Source organism: Vipera berus (assembly GCF_964194415.1).
Source record: "Vipera berus genome assembly, chromosome: 7".
NCBI lineage: Eukaryota > Metazoa > Chordata > Lepidosauria > Squamata > Viperidae > Vipera > Vipera berus.
In genome coordinates, this window is record NC_138209.1 from 58,565,304 (window position 1) to 58,580,293 (window position 14,990).

A 14,990-nucleotide genomic window follows, 5' to 3' on the forward strand; every position below is an offset into this window, starting at 1 on the left:
CACCTCTATGGGGTTGCAGGTGTAAGGCCCAGCCACTCTGCCACCGTGGCTAGCACCCAGGCCCGTTATGTCCTGTGGGGAGAGAGTGGGCAAGGATGGTTGAGAGTGGGCAGAAGGCAGGATGGAGGGATCCATTAATTGGCGTCAGCTCTGGTGGTTCAGCCGACCAAACAGTTCCCTCCCTGATCCTCTGGGCGTTGTTCCCGGCCGCAGCTCCATGGCCCCTATTGGTTGGGGACCGTCCGGAGCGTGGCCTCCCAGAGGTATGGGAGTCTCTGGTGTCATGTCCCTGTTGTTGCCGTCTCCGGTCAAGGTGTCTCGAGGAGGTGGCTCGGGGTGTAGGCCGCAGATGCCTCGCCGCCGCCGCTACCGCCGCTGTCTGAGGCCCCTGGGCAAAAACGGTCTAAGGCCCAGAGAGGCTGTCGCCGCCGTCTTCGCCTTCGTTGCCGCCGCTTCCGTCGCACAGGGCATAGTCGTTGGCACCCATTCGGGGCGGCTGGGAACGGCTCAGAGTGCAGGCCGGAGACGCTACGCCGTGTCCATTTTTGCCGGCGTCGAGGGATCCTGGTGAGGGTGGTCGGCCGGGGCCTGGAGAAGCTTTCGCTGCTGCCGTGGCCCACGTCGCCGTCGATGCCGCCGCCACCCTGGAGCCGGTCAGGGGCAGAGCAGAGCCTCCGGCCCCTCCTGGATGGCTGCGAGGGCTGTCGTGGTCCAGGGCTGTCGTGGTCCAGGAGCGGGCCTCTCGCCGCCGACGCCGCCGAAGATGCTGCCGCCTCCGCCACCCAGCTGGTCCAGCTGGTCCGCGGCGTCTCCGTCGATAGTCCGGAGATGCCGCCGTCCCCGAGAGCCGGTCAGGGGGCCGGGGCAGAGCAGAGCCTCCGGCCCCTCCAGGATGGCTGCGATGGCTGTCTTGGTCCAGGGGCGGGTCTCTCACCTCCGGCGCCACCGAAGAAGCCTCCGCCTCCGCCACCCAGCTGGGCCAGCTGGTCCGCGGCGTCTCCGCTGATAGCCCGGAGACGCCGCCGTCCCCGAGAGCCGGTCAGGGGGCCGGGGCAGAGCAGAGCCTCCGGCCCCTCCTGGATGGCTGCGATGGCTGTCGTGGTCCAGGGGCGGGTCTCTCACCTCCGGCGCCACCGAAGAAGCCTCCGCCTCCGCCACCCAGCTGGGCCAGCTGGTCCGCGGCGTCTCCGCTGATAGCCCGGAGACGCCGCCGTCACCCGGGAGCCGGTCAGGGGGCCGGGGCAGAGCAGAGCCTCCGGCCCCTCCTGGATGGCCAGGGGCGGGCCTGGAGACGCCCCGCCGCCACCGCCACCGCCGTTGCCAGGCTCCCTGGATCAATGACCAGCCTGGGGGCTTGAAAGTCATCGCCGCAGCCGCTGCCATTCTTGCCGCCGGGGCCTCCGCCGCACAGCTGATCCGCGGAGGCGCCGCCCTTGCCCGGCAGTTTGACAAGCAGTAGAGGCAGGGCGGAGGTGCTGGCCCCGTTTATAACGGTTGCCAACGGCCCAGGCGGCGGGGCGGGAATGTCCCGGCACCCCTGCAGCTGTTTTGGGAGGCAGCGGGCGGCATAATTGCCCAGCTCATCTGCCCGAAATTCTGGCCCCACCCCAGGGGTCCATTGACATCCCTGGGGGGCTCCTGGGGGGACGCCTTACTGTTGGGGGCTACGGAGCTCTCCCCAGCGCGTCCGCCATCTTTGGAGCCGGCAAAAAAAAAAAAAAAATCTTAGAAATTAATCTTAGAAATAGCATCTTTCCATTCATAATTCAAAGAGTTAATGATAATGCTGATCATTTGAAAGTCATCAATAGGATAGCCTTTTTCACCCAGTTCTTTTCTTATTCCTTTCATTTTAGTTAAGTGTTCTCCAATATGCTCACCAGGTTTTAATCTAGAACCATGGAACTCTGACAAAAGCAAAAATGTAGACTCAATGGACGTAGGCCGGTAACATGTTTCTAATTGAGCCCAAATTTGTTGGGCAGTTGCATCTTGTGAAAATGTGAGCTGCGATTCAGTGTCCATGGACATCAATAACGTGCATGCTCTATTATTCAAGTCCCTTATGTCAGGAGGCCATTGCTGGGCAGGAGGATTAAACACCATCACATGGGTACCTTCTCTACGAAGCAAAAGTCCAACTTCACTGACCCATGCCCTGTAATTCTGTTCTGACCGCTTCAGTTTTGAATCACCAGCCAGTGGTACAATAGAGGGTGGCTGTTGAGGAACATGCAATTGGGGTACTGGCTGTGCAGGTTGTGCAATTGGGACTTGGCGCGCAGGTTGTGCAGGCTGTGCCATCCGGACGTAGCCAGCAGGGGGCACCAGTGGTGCCTGAGCCAGGGCCTGCGGCAGTTGCATTGAAGCTGCTACAGGTACTGGTGCTGGGGGTGGCTGTACTTGAGCTGCAATGCCACCCTGGCCAGCAGAAGGTGCTGGCGCTTGAGCTGCTACAGTAAGTTGGCCTGCAGTTAGCACTGGCCTTTGTATTTGAGGAACCAGTGGAGGCTGCGCTTGGGGTGAAGGCTGCTGTGCTCCATCTGAGACAGGAACTTTAATAGTAGCAGGCTTAATAGGCATTCTAGCTGAAGCTCCCAATGAATGAGGAGGTGTGGCAGCTTGGAGTGATGCCTGCTGAAGGGACATCTGTGAAAATGCATTCTGCATTCTTTGAAATACATCTTGTAAAACAGATTCACCAGCAGACGGTGCTATAACATTAGATTCAGGCACCATTGTATCCTCACGTGTCATTTGACACAAGGCAGTCAGGCTCCCATTCATCTTACACAAGATTCCACTGTGGGCGTGCCTCTGTCTTTGAGGAAGAAGGCAAAATGGCGATCCCTTGTGGGTGTGGCTTTGCTTGTGAAGAGGGAGGCAAAATGGCCGATTCTGAAAACTGAATGCCAGCAGAGGGATAGAGATTTGGTGCTAGACCTAAGGCTTCACTAGGGAAGGAGGTGAGCTATTATCCTCCAAGCCCTGAGCAAACTGTGCAGGAGAAGGCTTTGCAAAGTTATTATGAACAAATTGAAGTTTTTGAGAAAGAGCTGCAAAAAGCAAAGTTGTGTGCAGCATGTTCTTCCCTCTATCTCCTATTGAAGCCTCATTTTCCACAGAAAGGCAGTCATCCTCCTCCCAATCCAGTAAGGAACAGGGGTTATTTACAGAGGTTACAAGGGGAGAAGAAAAAGACTGACTGGCTTCCAGTTTGACGTCGCATCAGAACAGGCACAGGAAGATGGGGCTCCATCTTTTTGCGTTTGATTTTGGCCCGCTGGGGACCCTGGAAAGGGTCGAAAGTCGCCCCATAGAGGCAACAACCAAGTAGAGGACCCTTGTTGATTTTGTTTGATCCAAGGAAGCCCTCCAAACCAGCAGGGGAAAGACTGGCTACATTCATGTAGCCAGTCAGAAGCTGCTGACAGCGGAAGACAATAAGCACTAACAAGCAACCGTTCAAGAGCTTGGATGAAACTGGGTGAGATCCTATCTTCTCTTTATGAATCTAAGATTTCCTGGAAAAAATTGCTGAAATCACCCTCCCCGATAAGAGAGGGGAGGGGAATTTCCACCCCATTCCCTCAGGAAAAGAAAAGCGGTGAACTAATTACTTGGGGGAAACAGAAAATTATAAGATTAATTTGGAATTAATACACGTATATGGCTTTGAAATTTGGGGACTAAAAGTGCTTTTGAGACTTTAAAAAAAAGATTTGAAAAGCTTGTAATATAAGTTTGGATTTAAAAAGCTGGAAAATGGAGCTAATGACATCTAGTGGGGAATTGTGGCATGACGATTTGTTATGCCTACAGGAAACTTTCTTGAAGCCCAAATTGCTGTCCTTGGAAACTTTCACTTTTGAAGACTGCAGCTGGGAAAAGGGGGAAAAAACCCAACTTTTGGACTGCTTATTGGTGTGGCATAGACGATGAACTATTTTGAAACCGGCCTGCCTGAACTATGAATATAAATATTAACTGACTTTCAGGGCTGTGTTATGGAAATATTTCCCTGCAGGAGAAACACACATCTTTGCTTGAGATGATAGAATATTTTGGATTACAAATCTTTGATTGATGAACAATTTTTATTATAAAGACCACCTGCAAAAAATGAAATGGATATCCCATACTCAGCTTTAAATGGTAAAAAAACATCTCTAACACCTGTCCCCAAAGTCTTCAGTTTGATGTACCACCAAGAAAATACGGATGAAGATCAGAAAGAAATTCTTTCCAGGTTGAAATCAATACAAGAGCGGGGCGGAGCTAGCTTGAATGGATGACGGACGCTGAATTTCTGCCTCCTCCGGACCATCACAGAATGTATTAAGAAATATAACAATTAAGGACCATGAAAATTTAAGAGATTATGAAACATGAGTTACTTCCCTTGCTTTCCTCCTGAAGTTTAGATTGTATTTGATTCAGTATGGGACATTCTCCCAGAGAAGCTTTGAATTTGGATGTGACTTGAGAGGCTTTTGAAGGCTGATGGGGAGAGGAGTGGCCCTATGATTGTAGACTGAAAGGAGAAATAATTTGGAGAGAGTTTAAAGAAGTATAGCTGAAAGCTGATTTATAAGTGTACAGTGTGAAGGCCCATTACTCCTTCCAGTCGAAATGTTGAGATCTGGAGAAAGTGAAAATATTAAACACCTTTAAGACAGAGCCTTGATAAGGCGTGTGTAATAAAGGTAGTTGCTGCCTTTGGATTTTTTTATTTCCATCAAGTTGCTTTCACGGAGATAAGTTGATAAGGACAAGACAAAGGGAGGAAGTGACGTGTATGGACTATAGATTGTGTAAAAATTCTTAGAAGGTTAAGAGCTCTTTTTGCTGGTTGGATGTCAAAACGCAGCCAAAGTGCAGAAAATCTTTGGCAAAGACCCAAAGCAGGCCTTAGACTTTCAGATTTACATCTGATTCGAGTGGGAAAAGCCTTAGAAATGGATGTGAGGGGAAAAAATCGCCTGAGAAGTCACTGACTCAACCAGATAAACTTGATATTCTCTTACAAGAGTTAAGAGAAATGAAAATAAATATAAAAGAAATGACAAATATAAAGGAGGATTTGAAGCAAATAAAAGATAAAATGGATAATATGGATCTAAGAATAACAGATATGGCGAAACAAAGTCAGGATATGTCACGAAATATTACAGAAGTGAAAACTCAAATGGGAGAACATGATGAGGTGTTAAAAAGTCAGACAACTAAGGTGTATCAGATGAAAAAGGATTTGATTGAGATATGTGATCGTCAGCGCCGATCAAATTTACGTATACGTGGATATCTGGAGAAATGTGAAGAAAATGAAGCAAAATTGATTCAAGTAGTACTGGACTGAGGTATCTTGATCCTCCCAAATGTCCCCTTTACAAGATATGATATTGATGCAATACATCGAGTCGGCCCAAAAAGGTTGGGAAGAAAATTGCCGAGAGATATTGTGGTGCGACTCTGGTCATACGCAAAAAAAGAGCAATTGATGCGCAAATTGTGAAACATGTCTATAATGTTTTGGGGACATCAGATACAAGTTTTTCCAGATTTATGCAATGAGACTTTACAATGGCGGAAAGAGATGCATCAAGTTTGTCAAATATTGAAGAAAAATAACATTAACTAATTAATTAACTAATGCTGGGAAAGATTGAGGGCAATAGAAGAAGGGGAATGAGGTGGCTGGATGGAGTCACTGAAGCAGTAGGCGTGAGCTTAAATAGACTCCAGAAGATGGTAGAGGACAGGAAGGCCTGGAGGAATGTTGTCCATGGGGTCGCGATGGGTCAGACACAACTTCGCAACTAACAACAAAAACAGCTGGGGATATCCGGTTTTTTTGAGATTTTCTTATGGTGGAAAGTTTTACAGAGTTGAAACAAAGGAGGAGGCGATGGAGAAATTAAGGAAGCACGGAATCATAAAGAAGATAAATAAAGAAGATCTACAGGAGAAAGGGAACCTGGATGAAGCAACAGGAGTTACAAGCTCATTGTAGAGATAGAATATAAGTATTTGTAATTTTACAATATATGTTTGGGTGTAGAAATTAAGGGTAAAGACGGTCAAGGGAGGTGGCGTGGGTGACCAAAGTCCGTGCAGGGCTGGCTCCTCTCCCTGAAGCGGAGGAGAGGAGGAAGATCTGAAGAAGGGAAGGGGAACAATATATATATATGTATATGGGTGGGTAAGAGGTTATGTTTTGGGACAATATGCTTTGTAGTTTTAGTTTTGTAAGATTTATGTTAAAGCACATATGGAGACCAAAGGGAATATGTAATATAAGGAATAGATGGGAAATTGTTGAAGGTAGCTACATGGAATGTACATGGCTTGGGAGGAAAATATAAATGAGCAAGAATCAAAAAATCAATTAACAAAGAGAAAATAGATATTGTATTACAAGAAACAGATCGAAAGAAGGGGTGAATGAACTTAGGTTACAGTATATTGGGCTGATGTATATGAAAAGGCATTTGGTACATCAAAAGCAAGAGGGGTAGCAATCATGGTAGCTAAAGATGTGACTTTAAGATAAAAGCCATAAAAAGGGATGATATGGGAAGATTTCTTATAATTCAAGGTTTGATTTATGGACAAGAGTTCACTTTAGCAAATTTGTATGCACCTAATATGAATCAAAGAGTTTTATAATAAGGTATATAAAGAAATAAAAGAAAAAAGGTTATGTGATAATGGCAGGTGATTATATTATGGTTATGGATATAGGAATTGATAAATTCATCAAAAGCAAAAATAAAGTATAATACAGATTTAAGAAAATTTATTAATAGAAATAGATTAAAAGATGTTTGGAGAGAATTACATGGCAATCAAAAGAGTTACACATATTTTTCTAGTAGACAAATTTACAAGAATAGATTATATATTTGTAACATTGGAAATATCTAAAATAATGAAAGCAGAGATAAAAATAATTAAAATATCAGATCATGCAATGGTAACTATGGAAATGAAAATAGATTGTGATTATAAACAGGCAAGTAGATGGAGAATGGATTCGAGGATTTTTAAAAATAGATTTTAGAGAAAATGGAAAGAGAATTAAAATACATATGTACTATAAATGAAGAGGGAGGTAGTAATATAGGTGTAATATGGGGTGCAATGAAAGCACCGGTAAGAGGTATAGGAATAAAATATTCCTATAAAAAAACAGAGAAACAAAAAGGTTGGAGGAGGAAATTAAAGAACTAGAGAGAATATAGAAAGTAGAATAGAATTATGTTAGAATTATCAGCTAAAAGAAAAGAGTTGCAAAATATTGAATTAGAACAGGTTCAAAGAAATCTAATTTATTTAAATAGGGAATTTTATGAAAATAGTAATAAAAATTCTAGAATTTTGGCTAGAGCCACACAAGTTAAAAAGGCAAAAAGCCTGATTGGAGTAATAAAGAACAAAAAGGGAGAAAGGTGTAACATGATGAGAGAAAAATTGTTGATATTTCAGAAGTTTTTTGTAAAGTTATATAAGGGAAAGGAAATAAATGTAAATGAAAGCCAGGCATATATAGAAAAGAATTTGAACTGTAAAATTTGAGAATATGATAAAGAAATAATGGAATCACAATTAGAAGAGAAGATACTGGAAGTTATTAATAAATTGAAAATAGGTAAAGCACCACAGTTAGATGGACTAGGCACAGAATATTATAAAATTTTTAAAGGATTATTGGTGCTGAAGATGAAATTAATGTTTAATAAAATAATGGAAGGGGAAATTATTCCAAGTTCCTGGAAGCAATCTTTGATAATATTGATAGCGAAACCTAATAAAGATCTTAAAAACTGAGGATCATATAGACCAATATCCCTATTAATCAGGATGCTAAGATTTTTACAGCAATATTGACAAATAAATTGAATACATTTATAGAGAATTATATTAAAAATGATCACTGTGGATTTATAAGAGGCTGACAAATGTCAGATGTAGTAAGAAGGGTTTATAGGCTATTACATAAAGAATCAAAAATTAAAGGCTGGTTTATTAGCATTAGACGTTTTTAAGGACTTTGTGTGGAATGGCCTACATTGAAAATATTAATAGAGAAGTTAGGCTTTGGAAATTTTTTTAGAAATGTGATAAATCAACTATACTCAGAGAATAAAGCGAGAATAGTCATAAATGAAGATGTTACAGAGACAATAACCTTAAGCTGGGGAATGAGACAGGGTTGCCCCTTATCCCCAGTTCTATTTGTATTATTGATGGAGGTTTTGGCAATTGCAACCAGGAAAAATTGATTGATTGAAGGAATTGATGTATATAAGAAAACTAAAATTTATTTGCAGATGATACATTACTAACATTTGAAAATCCCATAGCTACTATAGAGAGGGTATAATCACATTTGAATGAATTTGGGAAATATAGTGGATTGCAAATAAACGGAAAAATCAGAAATGATATTATATAACCATAGTAGAGAAGAAATTGATATATTGAAGAAAAATATAAATTAAAAATACAATATAGTATCAAATATTTAGGTATTGACATCCCAAAAAATATTCAAGATTTGAAGAAGATATTATAAGAAGTTATAAGAAGTTATAATTATAATTATAAGAAGTTAAAGAAAGATATAAAAGATAAAATGGATAAATATGGAAAAGTAAAATTATCATGGTTCAGAAGAATTGCAGCAATAAAAATTAAAGTTTTACCAAAAATTAATTTTTTGTTTTGGATGATCCCAATTAAGTTTTCGGATCAAGAATTAAAGGAAATACTGAGATTGCTAGAGGTGTATTATAATGGAGGTAAGAGAGCAAGAAGTAAAACATTATGGCATGAACCATTAAAAAAGGGTGGGCTGGGTCTTCCAAATGTTGGAAATTATTGGGTAGCTAATCAATTAAGGGTGGTCCCAGATATAGCTGGGAGAGATCATCCGTAGCTTCGGGGTGAAATATCATCAATATGCTGATGATACCCAGCTATTCATCTCCACCCCGAACCAACCCAGTGATGCCCTTGATGTGATGTCCCGTTGTCTGGAAGCGGTACAGATTTGGATGGGAGAAAACAGGCTTCGACTCAACCCGGCCAAGACTGAGTGGCTGTACATACCGTCATCTCGTTTAGTCCAAGAGGTTCCATCTCTGACTATAGGAGGAGAGATGTTACCTCCCATTGATAGAGCACGCAATCTGGGCGTCCTCCTAGATTCACGACTCAGTTTTGAAGATCACATTGGAGCCGTGGCTAGGGGGGCATTTGCACAGATTCGTCTTATATACCAATTGCGCCCCTTTTTGGACCGAGATGCCCTACGTACAGTCACCCACGCACTCGTTACCTCCCGTATTGATTACTGTAATGCTCTCTACATGGGGCTGCCCTTGAAGACCACCCGGAGGCTTCAGCTGGTGCAGAATGCAGCTGCACGGGTTGTGATGGGAGCTCCCCGATACTCCCATATTACACCCCTCCTGCGTGAGCTGCATTGGCTACCAGTTGCCCTCCGGGTGAGATTTAAGGTGCTGGTACTTACCTTTAAAGCCCTACATGGCTTAGGTCCGGGATACTTGCAGGACCATCTGCTGCCGGGAACAAATTCCCATCCTCCAGTACGCTCACACAGAGAAGGCCTCCTCAGGGTACCGTCGGCTAGACAATGTCGGCTGGCGACCCCCAGGGGGAGGGCCTTCTCTGTGGGAGCGCCAACCCTATGGAATCAGCTCCCCCCTGAGCTTCGGATGGCCCAAAACCTCCAATCCTTTCGCCGCGGCCTCAAAACACACCTGTTCCACCAGGCTGACCTAGACTGACAGGCATTTTAATTAATTTATATTTAGTATTTTTAATTCATTTTTTAAATTCTCTAATTTTTTATTGCAGTGATGTTCTCAATTTCATTTTATCTTGATTTATGTACTTATTATATGTTTTGTTGTTAGCCGCCCTAAGTCCTTCGGGAGATAGGGCGGGATATAAATCCCATCAATCAATCAATCAATCAATAAATCAATCAATCAATCAATCAATCAATCAATAAATAAATAAATAAATAAATAGAAATTTATTATGGAGCGATATAGAATTGAAGAAATTAAGGGAAATAGGCGATCCTATAGAAACGTATTGGTTTAAAAAGGATATTAAAAATTATTAAGAGAATTCAAAATCCCGTTTTAAAAAATTTGATAGAATTATGGAAAAAATGGAGATATCGGTTAATGTCAGGATTTTCTCCTTTAACACTGGTGGTAATAATGAAAAAATTCCCTAAGATTGAATTGAAAGATTGGATTAGTAAATTAAAAAAATCAGATATATAAATGGGAAGACTGGAAGAACAAGATAAAGAATATAATACAATTAAAGAATGTTTTATGAGATACTAAATTAAATTGGTTGAATTTAATACAATTAGAGAAATGGATTAAAAATGGAAGAAAAATTTGAGGTGAAAGATAGTTAATAAAATTTGAAAGAATTATGAAAGAAAGTGAGGAAAATGAAGAATATACAGTATAGGTAAAGGAAGAATTGGGAAAATATACAGAATATTAACTGAACTAGAACAGGGCTTTTCAACCTTTTCACCCATTGTACCACTTTTATGGCAATATCCGAGTACCATCAGTCACCTAGTAAAGTGTCAAAAACTTGATGACCAAAAAAAAAAAAAGGAAAGAAATGATGAAGTACAGGTAGTCCTTGCCATTCAACAGTTCATTAGTGACTGAAGTTACAGTGGCACTGAAAAAATGCCCCCCCAAGCCACAGCCGAGCAAGACACCTTCCTGCCCGCCCAGCAGTGCTCTTCCTCCTGTCTGAGGTTTTCATTGTTGTGAGCATTTCTGTTGAGAATTGGCAGCGGGGGTGGGGTTGGGGGTGTTTGGTTTTTATTCCCCCCCATCTACTGGTCACTTTGGTCACTTCACATAACACTGGGACACTGACCGTCATAAATATGAATCACTTGCCAAGCATCTGAATGTAAATCACAAGACCCTGGGGATGCTGCAACATTCCAGCTGATCGGCGCTTCTTCTGGGCTTAGCAGAAGCTCCAGGATCAGCACCAAGCTCCAGCTGGAGCCTGGCACTGATCTTGGTGCTTCCACTAAGCCCTGACAGCCCCAAAGAAACGCCGATCAACTGGAAAGCGGCACTGATCCTGGCGCTTTCGCTGAACTCTGACACCCTGCAGCTCCAGCTGTCTCTCGCTCAGGCTTGTGCAGTGCTGCCACCGGTTCAGCTCACTCCCCTCCCCTGCTACCACTTTTCTAGGATGGCTGCCAGGTGCCAATTTACCACAGGTGGTACCCATACCACTGCTTGAAAAGCCCTGAACTAGAAGATCGGGCAAAAGGTTTGAAATTAATCTGGGAAACAGATTTAGGAGAAATAAATGTCAAAGATTGGAAAAATATTTGGAACAGAAGAATATATAAGAATATGTCAGAGTTAAGGAAAATGGATATAAAGTGATATGGAGGTGGTACATAAGGTAAAGGTAAAGGTTCCCCCGCACATGCGTGCTAGTCGTTTCCGTCTCTAGGGGCCGGTGCTCATCTCCGTTTCAAAGCCAAAGAGCCAACGTTTGTCCGAGGACGTCTCCGTGGTCATGTGGCTGGCATGACTAGACGCCAAAGGCGCACGGAACGCTGTTACCTTCCCACCGTAGTGGTCCCTATTTTTCTACTTGCATTTTTACGTGCTTTCGAACTGCTAGGTTGGCAGAAGCTGGGACGAGTAACAGGCGCTCACTCTGTTACGCGGCACTTGGGATTTGACCCGCCAAACTGCCGACCTTCTGATCGACAAGCTCAGCGTCCTAACACCACATAAATCAAATAAATGTTCAATATACAGATATTTGCTGGAAGTGCGAGAAAGAAATTGGAACATATAAACATATGTGGTGGGATTGTGATAGTGTACAAAAGATATGGGACAGGGTGTTTAGGGAAATTAGAGAACTTGAAGGTAAATTTAGATATGTCACCGAGGATTGCATTACTGTTACTGGTGGAAAAACAAGATATAAATGAAGCAAAAAAGGAATTGATTGTGAATTTGATAATGGCAGCTAGATTACTGATGGTTAAATATTGGAGACAGTATTGGGTTATTCAAAGAAATGAGTGGTATAATATGGATTTATGGCAATAAATGATAAATTAACATAAATTTTAAAAAGGGATGATTAAAGTAAATAATTATAATGAAATATGGGATGATTTTATAAAAACAGTCTTGGTGGAAGGCAAAGGGAATAAACCTGCTCAAGAATATATGCTGTTTTGGAGGGGATAAGGGCACAATTGAAATATATTGTATATTGTTAGTTTGTTTGTTTTTTAATCCCATTTATATCCCACCCTTCTCCGAAGACTCAGGGCGGCTTACAATCTAAAGCACAAATCAATGTGCTTAGCAATAGCCCTCATTCTATGTATATGCCTGCTTATTAGGGCTTTTGCCGCCCCCCCAAGCGGCATTATTTACAAAGTCAGTTTATTGCCCCTAACAATCTGGGTCCTCATTTTACCTACCTCGGAAGGATGGAAGGCTGAGTCAACCTTGAGCCTGGTGGGACTCAAACCTGCACTAATTGCAGGCAGCTGGTGTTACTTAAGGAGGCATTAGCCCACTGCTCCACCAAGGCTCTAGTTGTTATATGAGAAGAAATATAGGTAATAAAAATGGTCTCCAGGTGTCAGTGCACTGTAGTATTTGTATATTTATTATAAATATATATAAAAAAGAAGACTTGCAGTGTCCATTATCTGAAATAAGTCCTTTATCTTTGGTTGCCTGGGTATCATTGCAGTCATGTCATGTTTAAGGTCTCCTCTTAACTGTATGCCTCCTTTTAAACTTTCTTTTCAACTCTCTTTTTGCTTTTACTTTTACATTTTGTTTTTGCATCCTTGAGTGATTTGGAGGATTTTAAAACACTTCCACTTCATCGGCAAATGCTTGAAGCCTTTTTTTCCTTGAAAAGATTTCACTTCTCATCCAAGAAGCTTGTTCAGTTCTCAGTCAGAACTGAAGCAGCTTGTTGGATGAGAAGTGAAATATTTTCAAGGGAACCCCCCCACCAGAAATTCCAGTTGCCTTTTGCAAAGCATCTTTGGGGCAACCACAACCTAAGAATCTCCTTAAACATGTTGGAGTTACTAAAATCATGAAGTATAACTTATCATAAAAGAGGGCAACAAACTGGAGCCTCCTTCAACATATTCTCAGTAGAATTGATCTTTCTCAGTATAATGGATCTATGATGGCCCTGTGTTTGTAAAAATAAGACTTTGGAGAAAAGATGTAGCTTTGTTTTCAAGTAAATAGCATTGGGGTTTTAATCACATTTTGTCTCTAGGGAGCATTCAGATATAAGAATGTTTGATAACTGAAATATTTGCCTCCATTTTTCAGAACTTTGGGCAATGAATTTTTTTTAAAGTATTTTTTTCTTAGTCTGCAGTGGTTTTTCCCCCCTAGTAGATAAGCCTAGAATTATTATAGTGTATACTCCCTCTACTATTTCTATATTATTTTAAGTTAAGGTTCTTAAATGTTTTCTCTAGTGATGTGAATGAATGTTATTTAATGAGACTTCATACGTTATCTTTCTTTTTTAGCCTGCATATCAGAATTTAAGGCAGCGGGTAGACAATTTTGTTTCCAACCATCTAGCAACTCATACATGGAGTCCTCACTTGAACAAGAACCAATTAAGAAATAATATCAGACAGCAGGTTCTTAAGTAAGTTTTACAAATTGTCATTCTCCATGGCTCTGATCAACTGGTTTGACTGGAAATATGCAGGATAAAATGTGATTTGATACATATGTAAATATTTGGAAGATCTTGGATAGTGGTTACAGTTCAAATATTGCTACATTTCTTATTTTGAAATTCAATGTGAATGTGTGAGGCTGCTATTCAAAATAGCCTGTAAGGTTTGGTAAAGACTGATGAGAGTAAAAACTCACCATAGCAAATATATTTCATGTAACAGTTCATGTATTAATGAGAATATGGGAGATACAGTTCTTACGGAAACATCTTGTGTTTTATATATGATTGTCAGCTTTAAAAGATCATGTCTAGATGTTAACATGATTAAAAGAAATTAATACTGCCTTCAAGTTTTTAATTATGTGGGTTTTTTCCTCCTAAATGATTTTTTAAAATTTTAATTCATTGTATTTAATCAATTTTCAAGTTTGCAGTATAGCAGCGGTCCCCAATCTTTCTAACTTCATGGACTGGCAGTAGCAGAGGGGGGAGAGGGATGATTTCATGCACATGCCCACCGCTTGTACAAATGCAGCTTTCTGGGCTCACCCACCGCTTGCACGGCCCACTTCTCAACAGGCCGCAACCTGGTACTGGGCCATGAATTAAGGGTTGAGGACCCCTGCAATATAACACTGCTGGTGAATGAAAACAGAAGTGAAGGACTATTTATAGATTTCAATGATTGAACATCCATTTGTATCAACCTGTATCATTATATTGATTTTTCTGAAATAACTGGCAGGTTATAATAAATAAATCTTTTAGAAAAACTTCATATGAAAGAAAATATGCAATATATTATACCTTCTTCACAAAGAAAAAGGAAACATGTAAAAATACAGTGAGAGGAATCAGTTCTCTTCACAGAAAGCAAATCTGTATCAATTTTAAGTTTGTTGCATTTTCAACTACATATTTTTAAAGGAGTAATTTAATGAATCTAAAGTATAAGAATTATTGATTTTATAAAATCAGGATTAAATTGTTTTAATTTAAATTTAGCTATGTGGATGAATTGAATCCCATCCTTGCCCAATATTTTGCACTGTTTTTCCTGGGATATCTGAGAGTTCTCTTGGATTCTTCATTATTTTCTCTCGTGATATATGCAAATAATGATTCTAACCTGCCTTATAATCTTGTTAAGATTACCTAGAGTATTCATAGAAGAGACTTGCTATATTGTT

At 41.5% G+C, this 14,990-nt stretch overlaps 1 protein-coding gene across 9 annotated transcripts in view; it reads left to right on the plus strand.

Moving 5' to 3' along the window:
- BOD1L1 (biorientation of chromosomes in cell division 1 like 1) overlaps nt 1-14,990 on the plus strand; it is a 180,129-nt gene that overhangs the window by 14,939 nt on the left and 150,200 nt on the right. For 8 of the 9 annotated variants that reach the window (XR_014027068.1, XR_014027069.1, XM_081332377.1 and 5 more), the window contains exon 2: nt 13,640-13,764. Coding sequence is in view for 6 of the 9 variants with exons in the window: in XM_081332377.1 (XP_081188503.1) it covers nt 13,640-13,764 (125 nt within the window). In the remaining 3 variants the exon portion in view is untranslated. Of the gene's footprint in view, nt 1-13,639; nt 13,765-14,990 lie in introns of those variants that run through there. The other variant, XM_081332390.1, reaches the window with a different exon arrangement.